The sequence below is a fragment of the Carlito syrichta genome, unplaced genomic scaffold (assembly GCF_000164805.1).
Source record: "Carlito syrichta isolate Samal-C Ts95f unplaced genomic scaffold, Tarsius_syrichta-2.0.1 Scaffold309682, whole genome shotgun sequence".
NCBI classification, from domain to species: domain Eukaryota; kingdom Metazoa; phylum Chordata; class Mammalia; order Primates; family Tarsiidae; genus Carlito; species Carlito syrichta.
The window spans coordinates 646293-673100 of record NW_007253778.1 but is presented as its reverse complement, the minus strand read 5'-3'; the positions used below and the strand labels follow the sequence as shown (position 1 = coordinate 673100).

Genomic DNA, 26808 nt, shown 5'->3' with positions numbered 1-26808 from the left:
GCTTCTTTTCAGATATCTCGGTGAGCCTGCTGACCCTTGTGGTCACTGCCTGTGGTCTCGCTCTCTTTGGCGTGTCTCTCTTCGTGTCTTGGAAACTCTGCTGGGTTCCATGGCGAGAACGAGGCCTGCCCTCTGGTAGCAAAGACAACAACCAGGAGCCTCTTAACTACATGGACACAGAGACCAATGAGCAGGAGAACAGTGAGGACTTCCTAGACCCTCCCACCCCCTGCCCTGACTCCTCCATGAAGATCAGCCACACCTCCCCTGATATTCCCCTCTCGACCCAGCCGGGGGTCCAGGAGAACTGTGCTCATGGAGGCCGCATGCAGCGCCAAGTCACAGAGCCAGCCTCATCGGCTCGGTCAGTAATGTCCCCTTCTTTCTGAATGTAAGGCATGGACCACTCATTTCCCCTCTCTGGAAGCAATCACATTGATTGGTCAAGGAGTATTTAACCTTTTAGGTGTCTGTTAGGTGTCAGAGACATGAATACGGGAAAACTATATGCTTTCTATGCTGAAGTTAGGTTCCTGAGCTCTGCTTAGTCTTTGCTTAGTCCATACAAATAATACTTAAAATGATTAAGACTTACCATGTGTCAAATACTCTATGAGAACTTTATATGCACTATTTTATTATAGTTCACAGCTTACTATGAGATGGACTCTATTATCATTTTCATTTTACAGTAGAAGAAGCTCAGTCAAGATTAAATAATAAAGTCAAATATTAATAAACACCCAGGTCAGAATTTGAACTCTGGTTCAACCAACATAGGAATCTGAGCTTCTAACCATTTTTCCCTGTTTCCATTCTAGTGTTGTATAATTTATTCCCTGTGACTCTGACCTAGTCTAGCGATCGCAGACAGGCACTCTTCAGACTCTCCAGTGTGGGGGGAGGTCTTTGTCCTTTGGGAGGCCTATAGAGTACCCAGGTCCAGGGCCACTTTCTTTCCATTGTCTGGATGCTTTGTACTCTTAAGCGGTAGAGAAATAATGTAGTGCAGTGATAAAAAGTGCAATCTCTGAGGTCAAATGAACTGGCCTTATTCAGTTCATTGAATAAATGACAATGAACTGTGACACTGAACAATTGCTTAACCTTCATATGTGTCCATTTCCTCTTCTGTAAAAGAGGAATAGTAATAGTACTGACTGATTGGTGGTTTTAAGAATGAGATGATAACATGTGTTTGCACAAGTCTGCACCTTGCACATGCTCTAAGATGTGAGCTGCCATTTTGCTAGCATAGCCTCTCCCAAGCTTCAGACATTACATGAAAGTATGTTTGAGGCTAAACAGCCAGTTCTAAATAACTGGATATAAAAACCCATTTTCAGTGAGATTTCAGGAAAAGAAACTCAGGAAGCAGCTTTTTTTAGAATAAAAATATTTGTCTGAGCAATGGCAAGAGGACTAGCATGTGCTGTTATTTGGAAAGTACAAGCACAGTTTGGAAGTAATGTTTTTAATCTTTTTTTATTTTTTCTCCAAAACAGAAATAAGATTTTACCCGTTTTTATGCTAATCAGGTTTATCCTAGAGGCTCCACTCATTCGCATTAAGTGGGATGGAATAAGACAGTTTATAATTTAAATTTTTTTCAGAAACCTATTTTAGCATCATTTCCAATTCTGAATCAACGAACTCAACCTAAAATAGTCCTCTGTGGATGGGTAGTTGTTTGCCATTTGATTTTGAAGAAATCCTCAGATTTTATCACTAGGATTTCTCTTCTGATTTAAGACTTAAATACAGCTAGAGCTCTGTTTGATGTTATCATGGAGTTCATGCAATGTGCAGATTCATAATAAAACACTTTTAGTACTTCAATAGCTAGAGCCTCTTAGATGAAGTCTCTATTAAAATTTCCATTGAAATTGTCTCCTGTTTGGTTCTACTCTGCATGTAACTTTTCTGGTCTGGGCTCCTCTAGTACTGTGATTTTATTAGATTTGACCTAAGAACTCTCCCATAATTCTAACACATTTATAGTAATGATGTCACTAAAATTAACACAATATTAGTACTAGGAAAATGTATAAATACTCTGAGTATCAAGTATTTGTTTAAAAATGCAAGCCTGTGGTTATCTTCATCACTGATTTGTAGAAATTGGGTAGAAGGAAAAAAAATAAAAGAAGAGAGCAAAGGAATTACCCCTGTAAGATGCATTTTACATTCAGATTTATGATTTAATTTAATCTTTGAGGCATGCAATTAAATTGTTTTTTCTGATAGCAAAAATAAGATTTAGTAATATCTGGACTACCATAAGAATACAAGAAGACTAAACCCTTTCCATTTGACCTAATACTGACAATTTGTATCATTATGCATTTAAAGCATTCATACCTAAATTACTACTGACCTAGTTTTATGGGCTCTGTCTGGAAATACATATCTTTGTCTCATGGTCTCACTATAATAAGAGTAGTGTATAGTCATCTAATTATTTAGATTGTATTGCATTACAAGAAAACACACACACACACACACACACACACACACACACACACACACACAAAACCTTTTTACTGAAAAAATAGAGTGAAATTTCCTTCATGCTCCAAAGCATTTTTAACATTCTTTTTTAGGTTACATTTTTTTGATACCATATTTGGGGAGGGATGTGTACTCTGCTGAGATGGCTCTAAAAAGTCTACTTTTCCAGTTATTATTTCTTCTCCCTTCTTTCTCATTATGTTCTTTGCTTTCTCCCTGCTGACACTGTCTTTCTTATTGCTTCCATTCTCTAGCTGTTATCACTGTCCCAGGGTTCCCAGTGCACACAAGATGTAACCTCCTATTTAAAGTCATCCTCATTATCACTGAAGTTGGCAATGCTTCTGTCATAGCATTTACATCAGAAATCTCACTCTCCCCTGGACTGTTCAGCTTGGATATGTTTGGCTAACACCATTGCCTTTTTGGAACAACCCAAACATGAGCTCTGTTTTATCTTCTAAGAATGTTTCTGGTCAGAATGACTTTCTGTTTTTCTTTCAAGATCAAGCGTGTTAGGATTCTGTATCTAGTTAGTTCAATGACTATTAGAGCCTTCCAAAATTCCTGTTAATTCTTTTTGATTTGGATGAAATCCCTTTTGTATAATGACCCAATATGCTGGGAATGTGGATGTTTTAATTTTCTCAGAATGTTTCAATACCAGAGCTTTATAAAGTTTTCTACTCCAAATGTATGAAAATCCCTGGATCCCCAAAATAGAAGGAACCTTGAAAGGCCATCTAATCCATTTCCTGATCCGTGTCCCAAGAAGAAAGTTCATCCTGTTTTTTTAAGCCTTCTCAAATTTCTTATGTAACACTTTGGTCTTATGAAAATTTCAATTACCATACCACAAACTACTTATCAGGTTTTTAAGTTTCTACATGATGTTGCCACAGTCTGCTTCAAAACAACCTCACCTCCTAACCCGGGCCACCATGTTACACAACCCCTAGGAATACTGTTGACGAGGACTCAGTAGGAGATTTTACCTGGAAAAAGCTCATTGTATTCCAGCTACAACAGCCTCTCTCTTTTTTTTTTTGAGTTGGAGTCTCAGTCTGTCACCCAGGCTGGAGTGCAGTGGCACGCTCACTGCCACCGCAGCCTTGACCCACTAGGATCAGGCGATCCTTCCGCCTCAGCCTTCCAAGTAGCTGGGACTACAGGCATGTACCACCACGTCTGGCTAATTTTTTGATTTATTGTAGAGATGAGGTCTTGCCAAGTTGCCCAGGCTGGTCCTGAACCCATATGCTCAGGCAATCCTCTCACCTCGGCCTCCCAAAGTGCTGGGAGACTCTCTCTTAGTTCCTTTGGTATCCCAAACCTTTTCTTATCTTGAGGCCTTCACACATATTGTCCCCTCATCCAGGAATACATTTCCTTTTACTTTGCCTATTTTGGCTCCTTTGCAATCTTAAAGTCCTAGATGAAACAACACCTGTTCAGAAAGGTCTCCCTGACCACCACAGTCTATGTTCTGTCCTCTACGTCTTCCCACTCTTAATTCTCTTTCATGCTGTCTTGTTTTCACATCACAAGATTAAACTCTATTTCTAACTGATTGTTTATTGCCTATACTCCACTCTAGACTGGATTCTGTGAACCCAGAGACCATATTTGGTTTTTTTCCCCACCTCCCTGTGTATCCAGCCCCTAGTGCAGCTCCTAGCATATAGAAGACTTTTTTTTATATGACTGACTGACAGAATATGTTGGTCAATATCAGGTCACTTTCCTCTTGTTCTGTTGACAAAAATGGCAAGGAACCAGAAGTACAAACCAAGTGTGACCTGTAATGGTATGAGGATAGTGGAAGGCCATTTGTCCCAGCCCTCACATTCACTAAGAATTTCATATTTGGTTTTTTACCTTATCTCTGAATTAAGAAATCCATAGAGTCACAGAGATATTCTGGCAGAGATATACTGACAGAATTGAAAGAAGAAAGTAATAATCACACTTTAAATTTGGATACCATTAATGGCCACAACTCCAATAAGTAGTACCTCAAAATTAGATGTTACAATTACTCAATGAGTAGCACATTTCTATTAAGCCATGTTTTTGTGTGTTGAAAACATTGATTAGATGCAAACATCCAAAACATAATAATTTTTGAGTTGTGGTTATTTCTTCAGAAATTAATAAACTGACTGCATCAAAAGAGTAAATACTCTAGACCTGTCTCAACTTCAGTGAGACCCTGAAAGTAGATGTAAGTGAGTCTTTTCTCTACTCGGATTTAATTATCACAAACTATATATGTCCATCACACTCATACGTTTACTGTAGATACAAGTATTAATCATTTGCTATGTGTAAAATTCCATATTAGGTGATGGTAATAAACAGAGAAAAAGGATACAGTCCTGCCCTCAAAAGACCCACAACAATAACACCAATACATGTATTGAAGTGTGTAAGATGCATAAAATGCATAGAGCAAGGATGAAGACTGGACTCAGGGGGCCAGTTCTGCCCTGCAATGATAAGGGCCTGAACTCAGGAGTAATGGGAATTAAAGGAGACTTATGGTGTGAGTTACTTTAGAGAAAGTGTTGGTGAGCAAAGGCTTATCTTGGTTACGGGGGATAAAGTATTTATGACTAAAGGTGACACTAAGGTTTCAAACTTGCTTAACTTGAGAGTGAGTGGAAGGAAGTTGATTATTCATCATTGTATTCAACTACACTTGACTACACACCTTGACCGGCCCCAAGGCCTGATGCTTACATCTTTACTATCATTCTTCTTAGAAGTCCTTAAATTGCAAGCTAAGAAAGCCTCATATTTCTGCTTCCTCCTGTCCTTGTCTGTTAACTGTTCACGATTTTCTCTTCTTCTGTGTCTGCCTATGGTTCAGAACAACCCAATTCTCTCTTCTCCATCACTGAGGGAGTTTCAAAGAAGGAAAACAAGGTCCTGTCTCAACTGTTTCCATATTTCCCTGCCTTGACTTAAATACAGGAGAAAAGAAAACAATGATGGTTCTGAAACCACAGTTTTCTTATCTCTTTCCTCTTTTGAACTCTGAAGCCTGGTCAACATAAGTGTCCCAGAACCAGGAAAAGAACAGGTCAAATGTCACCTCTGAGATGGGGCCACTGAGGTAAGGAAGCATAGATGCATGTGCACTTGCCTATGGCTGCACAGGAAACACTAAGATGAAAGGAATTCTGGGGAATCTAACACTGGCTCCTAGGGAGTCTGGAATTAAATATATGGCAGGCATACATAGAGACTCTGGATAAAGTTGCTAGGGCAGAAGAACTGAAGGTCCCATCTGTCTAAAGAGGTGGGACAAGACAAAAGTTGAATTAATGTCCAAGCATCAGCTTGGAGGTGTGTAAGGATGAGGCCAAGTTAGGCAGACAAGCACTGCTCAAGTAATATCTTCTTCATGAAAACTTCCTGAACCAGAGGCCATTCTTTCTCTCTCTCTAGATTGTGGGCTCTCTGACCTCTGGTATTTATCCTTCTCTGCCATGCTTTATAGTTATGAGGGAACCATCTCATCACCTGTCATTTCCTTCAAGGTAGTAATAACATTTTGCCTCTGTGCACCTTCCACTCACTTGACACCTTGCTTTATACATTCAAATTTGTTGAATTACAGTAATGTCCTCTATATTAAGATCTGATGGACATACTTCACTTTTTGAGTGATGGTTTAGTGACTGAACCTAGTGCTGGCACTCATTAATTTACTTTTAAGGAAAAGAGGAAAATCCTCTTAGCCTCTTGGCTTCTGTCCCTTCCTGACCTATGGTTACTGCTCAGCACTTAGCTAAGCTTCCTTCAGACACAAAAATGTGTTTTTTGAGTTTGTTGTAGGAAATCTACTTTACAAATTTTGTTAATTATCTTTGAACTCACACTTTCTTCAGGCTAAGCCACCAGTCTTCCAACTCAGATCTAGGGTAGACAAATCCAAGCTTTAAGTTCTCTTTCTCATGTCTTCCACAGCAGAAAACAGACTTGGCCCATCTTGAGAGAGAATGGGAGTTGGAGGAAGCTGAGAGTTTCAATCCCAGCAGCCAGCCTCTCTGCAACAACCTTAGAGTATGATTTATTTACAGATGAGACTACCTCTCAATTTTCCTTCTCACCCTCTGTCCTTAGGGTCCACTTTCTCCTCTTTCCATTCATTGTGCACATTAAATCCTGAGATCACCAAGATACAGGATTCCCCAAACTTACCCAGAGGACAGTCTGCTTCAGACAGAGATCTCTCCTTGCCACCCTTCCTTCAATACCATAATCAATGTCACTCAGTGGCTTTAAAATGCTAGATCCTTTCCCTGGGAGCATCTTATTTACTGTACTCAAAGATCACCGCCATTAGCCATCTAGAACTACCTCATCTTGGGTGAGAAGAGCTCAGGTGATAACACTGTTCCGTATTTTCTTTCTATGGCTTTGGAGTTGCTTTTTCTTCCCACCATCATCTGAGTGCCTATGAGAGCTATAGAATATTGATTTTCCATTTCCTCCACCACATCTTCTCCTCCATGTCTCTAGTACAGCTTCCCTGCTCTACTTTCTCATTTTCAGCCCCCAGAGCTCCAGAGGTTATGCAGGGAGGTTTTGAGTTACCCTGGTTCTCTGGTTGTTCTGAGTTTCTCTATTCTACTGCCCCTCTCTTCCAACTCGAGTAAATTCTAACTCCTTCCGGAAAGGAAATTGAAAGCAATTGAAAGGGAGCCCCAGGGAGTGAGAAACTGTCATGCCCTGTTATGGTCTTTGCTGTCTGCTTTAAGCCACTACCTTACCGTTAGATTCAACTGATTTCCCAGTAGTAAGTGTGATGCTGAATGGGGAGGGGGAGGTGCTGGGAATGAAATTAATTATGTAAGATATTTGAGTAGATAATAGTATTCATATCTGTGATTGGTTTTTAAGAAGAATCTTTGGCTGTATTGGAATTTTGTAAAGAGATTCCTGTGCAATTGTATTCTCAGGAAATGGAATCTTGTTTTGTTGTTTGAAGTACAAATCACTTCATAATACCCTCCCCAGCTGCCCCCTGTACCCGCTGGCAATCCATTGTGGTTAGGAAGAGCCAAGCATGGAGGACTAATTTCTCTTCAGATTTCATTTCTAAAAAAAGTACAAGTAAAACAGACTATGTCTCACTACTAAGTAACCAAACTCATATATTTTAAAATTAAAATGTATAGGGTAGATTTAGTCTCATAGACATGGGTAAAGACAAAATGTTGCTGTGATGAATCTAAAGCCAGTATTCAGAAAACTCAAAGGTAGATTGTTATGCACAGCATCTGTCTAGCAATCACTTGGGGAGTGTCAGGGCCTAGGACTGAATGTAGAAACACAGGATTGTTGTCTGGGGCTGTGTGTAGGCACAGGAATTTTGTTCCACTACAGACTCTGATCTGGAGAAGGAGCATCCAGGGGTTCTTGAGAGTGTACTTGTATCATGTAAACAACACCATCAACTAGACAACACCCAGAATAGTCTACACTTGTCTTCACTACTTAGTCCCACTAAGAGGTTCCACTAAGTAGTCCTCAGCCAGAATGATGGGAAATGATGCTAGACCAAATTGTGTACCTTTTTTGAATTTAGCCTGCAAAGAAAAATTAATAGCAGAGGGAAACAGAGTCAATAGAGTGAGATTCAAGCTCTATTCTAACACTGCAATGGTTCCACCTCTTGATAAGAAAACAGTTTGGTTATACTGGAGTAGAGAGCCAGTTTTAGTCCCTTAACAACATCTCCTGCCTTCCTTTCCCATTCCCAGTCATAAGATACAGAGAAGTCTAAAAATTGTGAATTTTTCCATAAGAATTTAAAATCTCACAGCAGCAACTTTCAGACCACACAGTTTTTGTACATGTGAAAATGTATGTGACTAGACCATGTCTGCTTGCTATGTACTGTGTTGAGTGTGACAGATAGAAGTGATAGTTCTGTAACAATGTGCTTGTTGTACCAGGTGGGTGATTAGTGATCAGAAGGCTATTTCAGATGAAGAGGAATGTTCAGCATGACAACATTTGTGATGAAAAAGGAGAGTAATTTAAAACACATTTTGCGGTCTCAGTTTCATTTTTACATCTCTATTTCATAAAATAGTCTTAAGAAAAGAATAGAAGGCAAGCTCAAGTGTTTACTCTGTCTCTCCAACTATTTATTTATCAATCCCTCAGAGACATGTCAGCTCTGTTCCCTTTTACCTTTTAGTAGAAAGGCTACTTTACTTAAGATCATTGAATGACTGTATACAATACAATATTATTCTGAACTCCGAACTAAAAATAAACAAAAATAACCTGAAAAACAATCCTGTATGTAATGATTGTTTCTCTCAACCTATGAAGACCCATACAGATGAGACAGATTTTAAAGAGAATTTTAGGAAAACTTCTAACCCAGAGCAATAAACTTATATGGTGAAAAATAGACTCTATTGGCAAACATTTAATTTGCAAATACCAGTATCCAACCTTCACTAGCAGGATATTTATATGGATTTATAGTAGCTCGCCTTTAATTTTTATGACATTAGTGTTTATTTCAGAACTAAAATCCATCCCCTTGATCACCAATCAGGTACAACCAAAGCAGAATTCCAATGCTGTCACTTGCACCTGTCAGTCAGCATGATCCACTGCAAGCAGACACATCCTAGTCACATATATTTTTACATGAGCAAAAACTGTGTTCTTTTGATGAAATGACTTAATTTGAACCAGTAAGAATTCACACTCTTATAAAGCTATAAGCCAGTAATAGAAAATTCTGTGTAATTTAGGAAAAAGATTTGTTCTTCTTAAGGCAACACTTAGCTAACTATTTCAATTTCAGGATGATTTAATAAAGGTGAATAATTTTATTTTTAAAGGAGTTTATACAAATCTTTACATTTCATCCGCAGAATAAGCTTCTTTAAGGGCATATTAGATAGTTTAGAAAGTGCATTAAACCTTTAAAGCTCCAAGGTCACATGTTACTAAGTTCATTTCCTGATACCAAACTTCAATTTGAGCTTCAAGCCTTAGGGAACAGCTTACGCACATTGATGAACATTTTGAATTTAGGCCAAAAAAAAAAAAAAAAAGCCCACATATCTAAGCTCTTAAAAGAACGTAACAGTCTACCTACATCCCAGGCACACGTCTCTGAAAGACTCATTGCTAATAAGGTTATAACTTTGTTCTGTCCTGCTCTTCATCCAAGGCATAATTCAATCCGAAGACAACTCAACCTGTCAAACCCGGACTTCAATATCCAGCAGCTTCAAAAACAGGAACAGTTGACTGGAATTGGTAGAATTAAACCGGAGTTATATAAGCAGAGATCATTGGATAATGATGATGGGAGAAGGAATAACAGCAAAGCTTGTGGGAAACTGAACTTCATTTTAAAATATGACTGTGACTTAGAGCAGCTCATGGTGAAGATTCACAAAGCTGTCAATTTGCCCGCCAAGGACTTTTCTGGGACTTCAGATCCTTATGTCAAGATCTATTTGCTTCCAGATCGGAAAACAAAACATCAGACTAAAGTTCACAGAAAAACCCTGAACCCTGTGTTTGATGAAGTATTTTTATTTCCAGTTCCCTACAATGACCTTGAAGCACGAAAGCTTCACTTCTCTGTGTACGACTTTGACAGGTTCTCTCGTCATGACTTAATCGGCCAAGTGGTGGTGGATCACTTCCTAGACTTGGCTGATTTCCCCAGGGAGTGCATCCTTTGGAAGGATATCGAATATGTCACCAATGTGAGTCCAGCATTTCTTCATTTTGGGGGGAGGAATGTCTTGGTTAGCTTGGAAACAGATTACTTATACATTATTTCATTTCAAGGACAAAGTATAAAATTCACATTAATGTACATATAGTTATGATTTCAGAACTTCCTTGTACCATTTTAGAGTCAGACCTTTAACAATATTCATTTTAAATTTTCCAAGAACTATTTATGAAAACAACATTAAAAGATAACATTCTCTCCTTTCTACTTTCAGATACTTAGTTATTCTCTGATAGCAGATATTATCTGTCCTCCTTACCACATATTCTTTGGAGCCTTCTCAGATTGCTTGTACTAGATGGAAACTGGCATTCTATTAACTGTATTTTGCAGCTACGAGACCATGGCCTGACTCCAAGAGCATTAGGTCCCTACCAATGTTCTCAAGTTGGCACATTAGCATTTCCCATGATCAGATCTTCAGCTTTAATCCTAGAAGTGAGAGTGGTTGAAAAAAGTTAGCACCACATTTTTAAATGTGAAACTCACAAAATCCAAATTACAAGGAAGGCAGTCTAGAAAGAAGCTACAGATAATGGTTTAAATGACCTATAAAGGGTCAAATCCAATTTAGGGCTCAAGAAAGAAGTTAGAGGTACTATGCAGTGTACCATGTATCCATGTTTACATTTTAAACACAAGATTTCAGAGGCGATATTTTTACCCCATTTATATTCTTTTAACTATCCTGTAGAGGAATATTCATACTCTAGAAATAGAAAGAAAAACTAGATTTTCTTAGGTAACTCTGATATTATAAAGCTACTTGTTTCTCTCACCTCTCCAAATTCCCTGAGATGACTTTGTCAGCTCATCTTTTTTAATATGAGCCCTTCCGGGCCAACATAGCTCTCTTTCTCTGCCTTGCCAGTCAAAAAGATTTGGTCCTTACTCAGCTCAGACACTGCTTCAGCATTAGTTCATAGCTTATTTAGTGCAACTTATTTAGTGCAAGACTCCTGCTCTGCTCAGGAAGAGGACGCACAAAATCTCTGCCTAATGACCAAATACCCACACTAGTCATTTTTTGAACTAGGGACCCACCCACGCTTTGGTTGCTCTGTGGGATACCTTCTTTCCACATGCCACAAGGTTCCAGTGCCAGCTTTGTCCTGCAATCCAGGTAAACAAAGTGTAGCATGGGGTTCTGCTGGTCTTTATCATAATAATAAGAAAAGAAAGAAAAAGCTAGAGGAGGTGTAGAGAATATTAGTAAACTAGGGTGATTTAGAGTATTGTGGAAGGAAAAGACCTCTTTATCTTAAAAGGTTACTATGTATGTAAACCCAAAAATAGATGCTGAGGGAAGAAGCAAGGATTGTCTCCTAAATACCAATTACCAGAATCAGGAGGCCACATGAGAAGGTTTCAAAGGTTAAAATGTGCAGGTTGCTTATACTAAGATGTAAATGGCTCAGGAATTATCCTTCTCTCTCACTGGGGGTATTTACCAAGTCTTTGGTACAGGAACTGAGACACTACCAGCCCCAGTAATAAACCTTGGATTTATGTCTGATCTCAGGGTAGGTAGGGAGGGGTTGACCACACTATCTAGTAAGATATCAATTTATATTCTTTGACAAATTGATTCTATAAAATAACTAGAGAGGTTATTAGAAAGCTTAGTGGGGATCCTGTTGAGAATTGCCTTCTAGAGACGTTGTAGCAAGAACACCACTGAATGCACAGTGGCTGATAAAAATCTGGATAAAGCTGATGATACCTGGTGGAAATGTCTCCTAGAGCAGGTTCCCATGGGGCAAGAATATAGAGTGGCAGGCGGTGGAGACCTTCTGGCCCTGAGATCCCTGCAATTTCAACACTCTCCTGGCAATAAGAGTTTCCTGTCCATTGTTGAAAAATTTCAAATTTCCATAGGGTTGAGGAGAGTGTGAAATTATTTATCAAGAAAGAAAACCAATAAAGATAAAGGCTTCACAATTATCAGTTATTTTCTCAGGCTAACAGTGAATCCTCTGAGCATTGATCTAAGCCTTTGGATGACCATAGGTGAGGATAGGGCCTCATAATGGACTACAGACTGTTTCATAATCTGCCATATATTTCTTTAAATTCCATTTTTTAAAGTGTTATCTGGGGCTGTTTTGACTGTGTGTGTGTGTTTGTGTGTGTGTATTTTTTAATGTGACTTTGTACAGAGACTGAACATGAAGATCTGAGATTCACTATATTATAAAATATTATATTATACTATTATATCTAAGTTATACCTAAATATTATACTATTTTATAATAGAGTATAAAGATATAATACAGTGTGTATATTATACAGTGTATATAATGTATTAATGAAAGAATAATTAAATAAACAGAAATGAATCCACCATTCAACTGAAAGGTAGAACATTGCTACTACTTTTTCTGACCCTTGGGTTGTCCTTCTCCATCACATTGTGTTAGTCCACTTCTGCTGAGAGGAAATCACTATCCCGAATTCTGTTCATATTGTGAAATATATAGGACAATATGGGTTTCAGTTTTGTCTGTTTCTTATTTTCACAGCTCTTCTTTAACGTACTTTTTGTTCAGCAAACATTTATTATGATATTTAGCAGTTTATATTTTGTATTTTCGCTGCCATATAATCTTCCATTGTATTAATATATGACAAATTAGCATTCTTATAGTGATTACATTTGGGTTTTTATTCAATTTTGTGATTCTGAATAATACTTCATAAAAGATTTTTGTACTCATTGTTTGGCTACTTATGCAATAATTTATCTAGGATGTCTCCCTGATAAGGGTAAGGTATACATGTGTTCGACTTTTCCAAGTAGTGACAAGGTCTTTTCCATAGTAACTGTACAAATTCATTCTTGCACTGGTGAAATGTGGCAATTTTTTTGGGGGGGGGGGTTGGAGTCTCACTCTGTCGCCCAGACTGGAGTGCAGGGGCCACTCCCAGCCACCGCAGCCTCGACCTGCTGGGCTCCGGCGATCCTTCCGCCTCAGCCTTCCGAGTAGCCGGAATTACAGGCATGCGCTACCACGCCCGGCTGATTTTTTGATTTATTGTAGAGATGAGGTCTCGCTGCCCAAGCGGGTCTCGAACCCGCGGGCTCAGGCAATTCACTCACCTCAGCCTCCCAAAGGCGCGGGATTACAGGCTGAGCCACCGAGCCCGGCTATGTGGCAATTTTTAATACTTCGCTTTCTCACCAGTTCTTGCAATTCATGACACCGATTAATATGTGTGATATGTGTGTGTATGTAAAATGATACATTATTGGTATTTCCTCAGTTGCAAAAGTTCATCATCTTTTGATATGTGTATTAGTCATTTATATTTTCTTTCTTGTGAAATGCTTACTCAGCACCATTTTCTATTTTATTTTCCTTATTGACTCATTCAGGGTCTTTAAATAGTCTGAATGCAAATGCTTTGTTAGTTATGTGTTTTACAAACATCAATTCTCAGTTTATGGCTGTCTTTGTATTCATTCTATGCTGTCTTTTGATAAATTGAGCTTCTTATATTTAATGTCATAAAATATATAAATATTTTTCATTGTATATTAACACTTTTATGTCTTATTTAAGAAATCCTTTTTACTCTATGTCATAAAGATATTTCACCAATATTTTCTATGAGAAGTTTTAAGGTTTGCCTTTCCCAATTATTATTTTAATCCACCCAGAATGAAATTTTCTGCAGTATAGGCACCCTGTATTAGTCAGTTCAGGCTGATGTAACAAAATACCATAACCTAGGTGGCTTAAATAACAGACATTTATTTCATACAGTTCTGGAAGCTGGGAAGTCCAAGACAAAAGTGCCAACAGATTTTTTTTTTTTTCCTCCTGGTGGGGTTCTCTTTCTGGGTTACTTCTTGCTGTGTCCTCACATGATAAGCCTTAAAATCTGGAAGAGCAAACCATCCAGCCTACTTCTTTACTTCAGTCTTGGCTGATACTTGACTTTTCTCATAAATTTTAGAATCACATTATCAAGTTAAACAAAAATTACTTCTGCTGTTTGGACTTGTACAAAGTCTATAGACTAATTTATGGAAATTTTACATCTTTTGTGATATTGAGTCTTTCTCTTTATGACTACAGTATATATCTCCATTTATCTATTCTCCTTTAATGTTTTTCAATCAAAACTTACAATTTTCTCCATGAAGTTCTTGGATGTCTCTTGTTAGATTTATTGTCAGGTATCTTTTTTTGTTATTTTGATTGGTATCTTTTCTAAAATTGTGTTTTGTAACTATTTCTGGTTATGGTTGAAATTTTGTAAATTTATCATCTATTTGCCAATCTTGTAAAATTCAAGAATTCTTATTATTTCATTGTAGAGTCTTCTGAATTTTCCTGGCAGATGATAATCTGTGAATTGTAATAGTTTCATTTGTTTCTTTCTAATCTGTACACCTTTTTTTGTAGTTATTGTTATTTAATGCATAGCCTAGGACTTCCAGTACATTGCTGAATAATAATTATGATAGTAGGCATCCTTGACTTGTTCCTTATTTTAAATGGAATGTCTTTATATTTCCATAAAGCATGATTTTGTTCTGCATATTTTATGGATGTCTTCATCATGTTAAGAATATGTCTTTTCCTATATCCCTAGTTGACCAAGACTTTTTGTCACAAATTGTTTGTTTGTTTTTTCCAAATACTATGATCCTGTTAGATTTTCTCCACTTAAATGGCTACTTTGATCAATTATGTTGATTGGTTTTCTAATTTTGAGCAAACCTTATATTCTTAGAATGAGTCAAACTGTCCTTGGTGCATTACCCTTTCTGTGCATTACATGTAATTTTACTATCTTACACTGGCCTTATCTAGTTTAGAATCGAGGTAATTCTTGCTTTATAAAGTTAGTTAGGGCATTATTTTGGATGTCTTCCATTTGTTTCTTCAGGTACGCCCAGAAAACTTTGGGAATATTGTTTATCTATTGACAGCCTGAAAGAACTCCCTTAGTCTATGGCTTCTGCCTAGTTTCAACCAATGAGGAAGAAAAAAGTGAGATCAGGATACTTTTTACTTTTTATTTATTCTGATTGAGACTTATTGACATTGTCATATGCTGGCAATAGCTTTCAACTTTTTATTTTATCGTTATTCTTAGAAGATTATTTTTTTCTGAAACTAGAAATTTGGGAACATAAAACTCAGTTGTTTTGATTTTGGCATTGTAGCTATCATTTAATTGGCTTCTGACTTTTAATTATTTTTTGAGAAATCAACATTTAGTCTAATATTTATTCCTTTGTGGGTAATTTTTCTTTTTTTTAAAATCACTTTCAAGGTCTTGCTTTCCCCTGTAGTGTTCTGTAGTTTAACTATAATATTGCAAGTTGGGCATTTCTTTTTTATTTATTCTGATTGAGACTTATTGAGGACCCTGAATCTGAACTTGTTTCTTTTGATATATTCTGGAAAATCTCAGCCATTTACTTCTTTCCATTTGCAGAAATGTTATTTGATGTGTTTCCATATTTGCCTAATATATTTAATAATCTATTTTTTCCAACATACTTTCAATTTCCATATTTACATATATGTGTGTGTGTATGTGTGTGTGTGTGTACATACATATATATTTAAAATTCCACGCATAGTTATTTTTGTATTCTGTTACTCATAATTCCAATAGTTACAATCTCTGCAGCTCAGGTTCTTTTGTTTGGCATTTCCATTCACTCTAACTCATCAATGTCTTTTTGATTTGTGAATGTGAGCTCTTAGATTTGTGATTGTGAGCTCATCTAGTTTGGAACTTTGTCAGTAGAAATTTTTAAGGCATAGGCTTAAAGTGCATTACTTCAGAGATGGTTTGTGATTGTTTCTACCAGATGCCTGATTAACTACCAACAGGAACAAGTTAAACACGACTTGGGGCTTGACATTTTGGGATAAGCGATAAGGTGAATACAGGCTCCAAATATATAAATGCAGGTTTATATTAATGGTTAGAAAGTGGCCAGGGAGATTTTTTAATTTTAATTCTTCTTCTTTACCTCAAGCAAGTCCAATAATGATATGTAGCCCCAATATCTACTCATGCAGGGCAGAAGCTCTGTATTATTTATCCTTAAAGGATGTGACCTTCAGTCTCTGGGATTCCAGCTTTATGAAGGATACTTCCACAATCCTCTACATGCCAGGTGATAAGCCACCAGATATTCACATTTATCTCCAGCATCTCTGTGGATTTGTGCTTTATTATTGCTTCTTATCACTGAAAGATTCCATTTCTGTCCCATCAGCTCCGTTACACATTAACAAGGATTTTGTAGTCCAGTATTTTTACAAGTAAGAGTTCTTGTAATGTTCTCTGTGAACATTTATCCTACTACTGAAAACATTCTTCTAGACTGCTCAACTCTTGTTCAAAAAAGCTGTTTTTACTTATACTAACTGAATAGTAATCTATGTATTACATGTTTGCCTTTCAATTAAATAGAACTTTAGAGGCCCTGCTAGCTAAAATCTTTATTCAGCAGATAAAACTGAGATGGGGGGCCATTAGAAGATTCAATCAAAGTTACATAACTGAATAATGGCCAAGTGGGAATTAAGACTAAGCTTGTTATTAGCCAATTCAGTCTGTGCATGAAAAGGGACTCAAAATGATTGTATATGCTGGTTCACTTCTCTTTATACCCTCTTTACCTGGATAACTCCACTAAGCTTTTAGATACCAGCTTAAATGCCACTTCCTCAGAGAACTCCTTTTTTTCTGAGCTCTGAATAGGATAAGTTTTTCTGGTATTTGCTTCCATGACACTTTGTATTTTTATCACTATTCATCCTTCTTTTACATATTTGTTCAATTTTCTTTCTTCTCCTTTAGACAGCTCTGTAAGTATAAAGACCAAATTCAGCTTGTTCACTATTGGGCATCCAACCTTTAGAATGGTGCCTGGAAGCCAGACACTTAATAAATACATGCTGAATAAAATGAAGCTCTTTACAAGGGACAAATTTGTTGAAGCTCTAAGGACTGATTGAGTTGGAGGGTATTATGCAGAGCTGAAATCATAAACTAAAATTTTTCCAAAATTTCCTTTACTTCTCCAAAGAGATTGTGAGTTTTATAAATGTTATCATTCAAATAAATATTAATAATCACATTTTCCCATAAAGAAAATGGCAATGATGGAGTGTATAAATGATAGTTTAATTAAACCTCTCAACTGCTGAAGCCAAATTAATCAATAATAGTATAATACATCTTTGTGAGCATTTTGTTAGTCAAAAAGAGAGAAGATAGCATCTAGAGGAAGGGTCAAAATTTCAGAGAGCATGAGTTTAGTGAATGAGCTTAGTGGTAATACCGCACTTATCACTGGCTTCCTGGCAAATAGGCATCAAACACTTTAGGAATCTTTTTCTCGGTGGCCCACTTAGAACCTGGTTCAGAGACTTTCTCTGAGAGTTATGATCATCTCAGTTAGCATCTGATTTGGCGAAGATACCAGAGTTATCATGTGACGATAGAAGTCATGAAGGTCCCTCTATGCCAATATGGATCCCAGTTCAGTAAAGGGAAAGGTACAGTTTACAACAGCATAAGCTTTCTTTTAATTTAGGAACTTGAAAACCTATGTTTCCATCAAAATTTGACTTTGTGTCATTGCAAGTTTCAGTATTTTAGAGTTACCAATTTGAGAATTTTCCTGTCCTGTCTCCCAGGAGCCTGGGGCCATTTCCAGACCTGATAGATATGGACACCTGGAACCACTCAGGCAGGGGTGGATAGAAGCATTCAGGGAAGCCCAGAATGCTTGCCCTTCACAGTTGAATGCAAATGGAGCAGGCAGACTGTGTGACTGAAGATGTTTATTAATTTGAATACCTTTTCATTCCATTGTGCCATAAGTCATAAGTGACTATAATATGATTTTATGGCTGTGTTTTATTCAGTGGTGTCCTAGTAGATGAGTAACAACTAGCTGGGGGCAAGGAAAGGGGAGGAAGGGGACTTGATTTGCAGCATTTGCTGATTCTCATGGTGTAAATACTCCCAGTGGGGCTGATTTCAAGTTACCAATGTGGCATCACTGGAGGCAGAGTTGGCAAAAGATGCTCACAATTAGCTCTCCAAGCTGGTACCAGCTGATAAGAGCCAGCTCCAATATACCATTATATGCAGTGCTGAAAATGCTAAGGACTGGCTAGCTAACTCATTCTAAAGGACAAACCCTGGTTTCCAACTGCTGACAGGGAATGCAAGTTCCTTCCATGATGTGGATGTGAATGGAACCTGGAGTCTACTGAGCTGTGTCTTCATGAAAGTCCACTGAATCCCACCCTATCATTTTTCTCACTCATGATCCCTCAGACATGTCATCCTCCTGATGTCTAGATTATCTAGGAGTGAAAAGTGGCAAGACTGCAAAACAGAACTCCTACAGAAAGGGAATGATGAAGTCACAGGTCTCTTACACTGGGAGATAGGACAGAGACTTCGATAGCTTCTACACTAGTGAGGGTGCCAGGACAAAACATTTGACTTCTTAAATGAAATATATGACACTTACAGGAGCATATATAATATCTATGTGGTTTTAAAATAACAACAAAATTAACATCAAGCAATCCAGAACTTAAGCTGAAGCAAGAGAACATTATCAGTCTCTTCAAAGTTTCCTGTGTGCCCCTCCTCCATCCCAAGATCCCCTCGAGAGGTGATAATAGTATTTAAATTTTATATCTATAATCTTTTAACATAATAATTCTATTATATATAACTTTAAAAATCATTTTACTACTTATGAATAGATTGTTCTGTTTTGCCTGTTTTTGAAATTATGTGAAAGAAATTATATTGCTTCTATTCTTCCACAAGCTATGTTATGTGTATTAGAATTATTTATGTTGATGTTCATAACAGTAGTTCTTTTTGCTGTTGTTGCAGTAGTATTTTGGCATTCTATTGGACAATATACCATAATTTATTCATCTACTTTTCTGTCAATGGATATTTGAATGGATTTTAAGTTTTTTCTATTTCAGAAAATGCTTCTATTAAGCTTTTTAGTACACGTCTCCTGTAAATATGTACATGAATTGCTCTAGGGTATATATCTAAAAATGGAGTTGCTAGGGCGAAGAAAATTATATCTCTAAATAGTTTGGGTGATTTACAATCCCACCAGCAGCATTTGAGATCATCTGTGTTCTCTCTAATACTTGGTCTTACTGCACACTCTATTTAATGATTTGACTACAGATTCTTTTGAGTTTTGTACATTGACAATTATGCCATTCATGAATAAGGAAAATTTTGTTTTCTATTCCCTTTTTAATTGTTTCAAATTCTCTCCCTTTCTCATCCTTTTGCTTGTTTTACTGAATTTTAGAATCACCAGTACAAAGAATAATCCTTGGTTTGTTTCTGATCTTGAAAGGAATGCTTTGAATATTTCCCTATTAAGTAGGGCAGCCACCAAACAGTTTGAAAACCTGAGTAGATGCTAAATTTTATCAGATGATTTTTCTGAATCTATTGAGGTGATCATATATAATGTTATAAATTATATTGGTATATTTTCTAATTTTGATGAAAACCTGTATTCCTGGGATAAATCAAATTTGTTCGCAATGTGTTGTTTGCTTATATACATGGATAAACATAAATATGTATGTGTGTGTATTCAACTATTTGGTTTGTTGATAAGATTTTTGCGACTAAACTTCTGAGTGAGTCAGCCTGTGATTTTACTTTCTTGTTTTTTTCACCATCTGGTTTTATTATCAAAGTTATACAAGCCTTAAAATGAGTTATGGAGCATTCTCTCTTTTCCTTTTCTCTTGAAGATTTTGTGTATGATTGAAATAATTTTTTTCTTTCAATGTTTAATAGAACGTGTCAGTATAACTTTCTGAGTCAGATGTTTGCTTTGGGGGAAATTGATTCAATTTCTTTGATGATTATAGTATTGTAAGAATTTTTAATTTCTTCATGAATCAACTCTGGTGATTTAGGTTTTTGTAGAAATTAGCTTATTTTGTCCATGTTTTAATTGTGTTTACTTGAAGTTATTTTGTTCATGTTTTAATTGTATTTACTTGAAGTTCTTATCCTGTTATTGCTGCCTCATTTCTAGTTATGCTTTTTTCTCTCATTTCTAATATTGATTATTTGCTCTTGTTCTCTTTTCCCTTAACTAGTGTCTTTGGAGGTTTATCAGTTTTACTAATTTTTTCAAAAAAACAACGTTTATTTTTGTTCATTCTATTTAACTTTTATTTTCCATTTCCTCTTTTGCCTATATGATTTTCTTTTTCTTTTTTTTTTTTTTTTTGGTTCATTCAGTTATTTTCTTTCTAACCATTTGTATCTTTAGGTTATTAATTTTCAGTCTTTTTTAATTTAAAAAATATGCATTTAAGACTATAAGTTTTCCTTTAAATACTGCTTTAGGTGTATGTCCACAAATTTTGATAGTTAGTGTTTTTATTATCATTTTGATCTAAGTGTTTTCTAATATCAAGTATGATTTTTTTCTTTGACATATGTTGTTTAAAAGTGTGCTTTAAAATTTCACATTGTATAACTTTTTAAAAAAGTATTATTTCTCTAACTTAATCAGAATGTGATTAGAGGTGAGCTGTATTTTGTAGATCATTTAATATCTGTTGAAATTTCCTTTATATTCTTATATGCCAGTTTTCATAAATGTGTTACGTATGCTTGAAAAGATTATATATCACTCACATCAACATCTTGAATGATATTTTTATCATTCTAATATATCAGTTATTGATAAAATGTGGGGTTTTTTGAGTTTTTAACATTATTTATTTTAAATATGTGGGGTACAATTCAGGGTTAGGTATACAAATGTTCATTATGCAAGTAACCTTGTTGATGAGGTGTGCCCCCTGCCCCTGGCAGTTTCCCACTACTGCCAGTCCCCGATAAAATGTGTTCTGAATTTCCTACTATGATGGTAGATTTTTAATTTATTTTTATAACTCTAGCAATTTTTGCTTACTGTATATATTTAAAGGTATGCTACTACTTTACTTTTTATAGATTTCTTGTCATCTAAGGTGTTTTTTTGGGGGGGCAGGGGAGTTTCACTCTGCCCAGCTTGGAATGCAGTGGCACAATCATGGTTCACCACAACCTTCACCTCCTGGGCTGAGGCGATTCTTCTGCTTCAGCTTCCCAAGTAGCTGAGACTATAAGAATGCACCACTATGTCCAGGTAATTTTTTAAAATTTTTTTGTAGAGATGAGGTCTTGCTATGTTGTTCAACCTGGTCTTGAACCCCTGGACTCAAGTGATTCTCCTGCCTCAGCCTCCCAAAATGCTGGGATTACAGGTGTGAGCCACTGCTCCCAGTCCATTTGAACATTTCCTTAATATCATAATTTAGTGTCCCTTTCTATATAGAGAAATGTTTTTTGTCTTCAAATGGACCTTGGTATTTATAAACGAATAAACATTTTTCTTTTAATTAGTTTTGTCTTATATTTCTTTTCTATTATTTTACTTGTAAATTTTCTGTATCCTATTATTGTAAGTGTAAATGTTGTCAGCAAGGTATAGCTGGATTCTTTAAAAAATCCATTCTGAAAACCATTGACTTTTAACAACGGAATTTAGTTCGTATAGGTCATTATGATTATTAGCATGTTTGGATTTATTTCTGCCTTTTTATACTGGACTTATTTTAGTCTTGATTTTTTTTTCTATTTTGTCTTATTGTTTTCTTCCCCTATTTCACCTCCTTCCTTCCACCAACTTGTAAGGTACACCCTCTGTTTGTATTTGTTTAGAGTTTCCTAGAAATTTTAATGTACATGGCTAACTTAATAAAGTAAAAAGTCAACCCATATATTAAATCTCCTTCAAAACTATACTTTTACTTTGACTCTAATTATTCCCAGATAGCATACTATTATTTTATGATATTTTGCTTCTATCTTGCCTGATTTTTTAAACTTCTCAATTAGACATTATAATTACTTTTTTATATGATCAATGGTTGTTTTAATTTATCACATATGTATCATTTCTCTTTGTTTATGCTCTATTCAGGATTTCTTACTAGATTATTTTTTATGTTTAGTACATTCTTGAGAAATTCCTTCAATTAAGGGTTTATTGATGTTAGTTCCCTCAGTTTTTTATTTGCCTGGAGATATTACTTCACCTTTATAATTGAAAAAATAGAATATACAAATTTTGTGTGGATTTTTTTTTTCTCAGCATCTATTCTATTAGCTTCTTGTCTCCAAGCTCTTAGTTTGGAGAAATGAGCTGCTGTTTAACTTTAACACCCTCTTCTTTTCTCTGTGCCATATTTTGACTTCTCTGTTTGAAATTTGATATTATGGTGTACATCTTTAAAAATTATTGCTTTTCTTGCTTAGAATCCATAGGGTGTCCTCAATCTTAGCATGAGTGTCTCATCAATTCTGAAAATTGTCAGCCATAATCTTTTTGAATATTATCTATCCCTAAAGTTTTCTATCTTTTCCTCTTGGAAATCTCTTTAGATATTTTTAGACCCAGTCACTGTATCTTCCACTTTGTTTGTTTACTTTTTCTCATTGGTGATGCATCTTGGGTAATTTCTTTAGATCTGTTTTTCAGTACAGTAATTCTCTCTTTAGCAATTTCTAATTAGTTACTTAATAGGCCCATTGAGTTTCTCATTTAAATTAATGTAATTTTCATTTCTAGCAGCTTTATTTGATGCCTAAAACTTTGTTCATTTTTATAATCATTTAATCCATTTTCATACTTGACTTTTTTATTTCTTTAAACTCATTAATCTACCTATAAAGTATTTTCAATTAGACAATTACAGAGTATGTGATTCTAGACATCATTTCTGTGTTTGAGACAAAAAGAAAGTGACAAAGAAAAGGGGTCATGCTTGTTACTTCTAGGACAACTTTCCATCAGGAAAAGGAAAACTTTCCTAAAAGCTACACTGATGCCTTCTGCTTACTACTTATTGGCCAAAGCTGTTACATAGCTATCTATCCTAACATTCAAGAGAGGTATGAAATATATATTTAGCTTTGTCAGCCTCTGTTTGGCATGTGGCCAAATGAAGGGGTTAAAAATGGAAGTTAAGCTAGCTAGTCTGTGTAGCATTTGTCCTGGTAACACAGAAGGAGATGCTCAGAGATCTTTAACTGAATCTGCATCCCAACTGCAGTATCTCGTCTAGACACAAGGGTTGAACAAAGGGGAGGACAGAGCTGAAGGCTGAGAAAGCAAACTGGCTCTGTAGGGATTCCAGTGGGCTTAGGTGAAAATGATTCCACAACTCCAAAAGATAGCAGGGGATACTGATATTTTTCTCTATGAAATCTACCCTTGTATTCATTATTTTATTTTATTTTTTTGAGTTGGAGTCTCACTCGGTCACCCAGACTGGAGTGCAGTGGCCGCTCCCGGCCACTGCAGCCTCGACCTGCTGGGCTCCGGCGATCCTTCTGCCTCACCCTTCCGAGTAGCCGGAATTACAGGTGTGTGCTACCACGCCCGGCTGATTTTTTGATTTATTGTAGAGATGAGGTCTTACTGCCCAGGCAGGTCTCGAACCCACAGGCTCAGGCAGTCCACTCACCTCAGCCTCCCAAAGGCGCGAGATTACAGGCTGAGCCACCAAGCGCGGCTAGTATTCATTATTTTAGATGGAATTTGAAAAAGAGCAAATTTGATGAGAGATTAAAAATATATTTATTAAAAAAACTCTATGAACCTGTCTGTGAATGTTTATAATAGTTTTATTTATAGTTACCAAAAGCTAGAAATGATCTAAATGTTTTCCATTGGGTAAACTGTTCTATTCAAAAATGGAATACTATTCAGCAATGAAAGGAACACACAATGTGTACATAATAAACACACAATAATATGGATGAATCTCAGATGTATAATGCTGAGTGAAAAAGCAAGATTCGAAAGGCTACACACTGTATTATTCTCTTTATATGATAGTATTAAAAAGATAAATTTAAAATGAAAGAGAATAAATCAATGGGTTACGAGAGTTGAGGATGGGAACATGGGTTGATTTCAAAGGGGCAACATGAGGAAATTGAGGGAGGGGTGATGGAACTGTTCTCTATTGTGACTGTGGTGGTAGATACATGATTCTATGCATTTTCAAAACTCATAGAACTCTATATCAAAACAGTAAGTTTTACTGTATGTAAACTAGAAATAAATTAATTAAACCTAAAAGTCACATTTTGAGGGGAAAAATTAAGACTTAATTAAATGATTAAAAATCTAATGAAAGGAGTCAATAAAAGTAGAGAGTTTGAAGATGTGAGAATATATAGTATTTATAGCATATATTATATATATGGAGAGAGAGAGAGAGAGTAGAGAGAAAGTTTCCTGAAAAGGCAGGACACAGGATCTAAACTACAGATAGACGTGTTGGCTTTAGATAAACAAAGGAACAATATTTTCTTTGTCATAGGAATTAAAAGAAAAAGATGAGAACAAATGCAGGTAAGTTTGTAGATTTGGATGTGATTAAAGATGAAACATAAAACCATATGTGTAAAAGGGATGGCAAAGATTTTTTCGTATGTAGGGCCAACTCCAATCAACTGGTGGTAGCTGAGCAGTGAGCTGCGTTAAGAAGGATTTAGAAGCAATATCAAGCTTCAGCAAATGGGAAAACCAAGATCAGTGGCAATGTCTGCCAGAGTTTTAAACAACCAATTCCCTTCTGTTGTTCTAGCTAATTCTCTCTAATTGTATGTATTGTATATAACCTTATGTATTTGTTTTGTACACACACATTCTCTATCTGTGATGACCTTTCTTTTCTACTCCTGTTTAGCTAAATGGTATACCTCTTAGAAGTCCTAGGCTTAAACATGTAGTAAGCCCAAGCTATGTCTACCCAGACCATATTGGGTGCTCTTTGTGTGCTCTTCAAGCATCCTACATGCACCTCTTCACCACAGTTATCATATTAGATTAGAAAGTCTACATATCTCTGCCTATTCCAGTAAACTGGTTGCTCCTTGAAGACAAAGTCTATGGCAATATTCTCAGTACTTAACCTAAGCGGTGTATGGTAAACTTTTTGAGTAAATGAATGAATGAACAAAATGAAAATAACTCTAATATAGTGTGTGTACCTTAAGTTACAATTCCTGGAAGCATAGACTGAGAGGGACTCTTGGGCAAATGATTTACTGAGGGACTGCTTGCAAGTGACACTCATAAGGAAGTAAGGGAAGCAGGTAGTAGGTTAAAGGAAAAAGCTAGGCTAAGATGGAGAGGGAATCAGCTAAAGCTGTTCCTGAGCCTGATCCTACAGGGAGCTCTGGAGCATGAAGAGCACCCCAGAGGTATCCCACTCTGAGCAAGGGGGCTGCAATTTTACCCTATACTAGTTTTTCACTGACTGTAGGCCACCCCTCAGAAGAGGGTATCATTTGCTTATCATTTTTCAGGTGAGTCCCATCATTCGAGGGGAATTCTTCCAAGAAGGATGGAGCCATGAGCTGTTAGCAGCCAACACACATAGCAGCTAAGGAGTAGGTACACTGGCTTGGTCAAAGGGGATCTAGGCAGGGCACAATGGGGTTTATTACAGTGTGAAAAGGGGGTTATGGGGACATAGGAGGGACCCTGATTCACATGACCTCTGAGATGTTGGGAAATGATGGAAAAGAAGAAGGAACCCCTTCCCCAACCTCCCACCCGACATACTCCTTTCCTAAGCAAGAGTCTGCCTTGACTTGTATACCAAAGATAGGTGTCTGTATGACATGCTGGATGTTCCTAAGAGCTTCTGGCTTTGCAGAAAGCTGAAGTAGGCTTCACTTGAGTTCCCTTTACATGGTTAAAGCATTCCATGACTGAATAATACATGGGACAACTGAGCTAGATGGGGGGAAAAAATCTTCTACAAACCTGGAATAACTGAAAAAGAACTTAATAGAGTTGTCAAGGACAGCAATTTCATCAAGGAGAAAAGGTGAGACTAGTCAGGTAAAATGTTCTCCTGGGACTGCTTTTAATGATCTTCTACCTGTGGAAGCATTACTTTCCAAAATAGCGAGCCAGTTTCCTGACATAAAGCCTTGTCCCATGGATTGGCATTTGCTTGCTTGGAAAATGAGTTTTGAGCCTTTCGAGAATCGAAGCAGTCTGTGGTATTTACAATACAGCCTTACTGTCCAGTAGCTAAGTGTAGTCTAATTCTGACAGATGGCTCTCCAGGGAAATTTTCTTTCAGATTGGATTATGCTTCCATGCTGAAATGCACTAATTAAGGGGAGTCTAAATAAACATGGTGGGGGAGTGAAAGGGAGGGGAAGGTAGGCTGTTACTTAGGAAGCTGTTTTGGAAAGTGGCCATGTTTGCAATCTTTATCTTCCCAGCCCCACGCACTCAGCTACATGGAGAATCTAGGCCATGCTTTCCTAAAGACGTGGTAGTGCCGAATCAATGGTCAGTCGGCCTTCAGCAATGAGCCGTGACTTTGTTTCTTACAAGGTTGTGCCTCTCTAA

General features: G+C 36.7%; 1 protein-coding gene across 1 annotated transcript in view; it reads left to right on the top strand.

Moving 5' to 3' along the window:
* Positions 1-12: 12 nt before the first annotated feature.
* The window catches only part of SYT9 (synaptotagmin 9), a 164600-nt gene continuing 137804 nt past the window's right edge, over positions 13-26808 (top strand). The window contains exons 1-2 of the mRNA XM_008067525.2: positions 13-364; positions 9725-10271. Coding sequence (XP_008065716.1) covers positions 171-364; positions 9725-10271 — 741 coding nt within the window. The 5' untranslated portion in view covers positions 13-170. The remainder of the gene's footprint in view (positions 365-9724; positions 10272-26808) is intronic.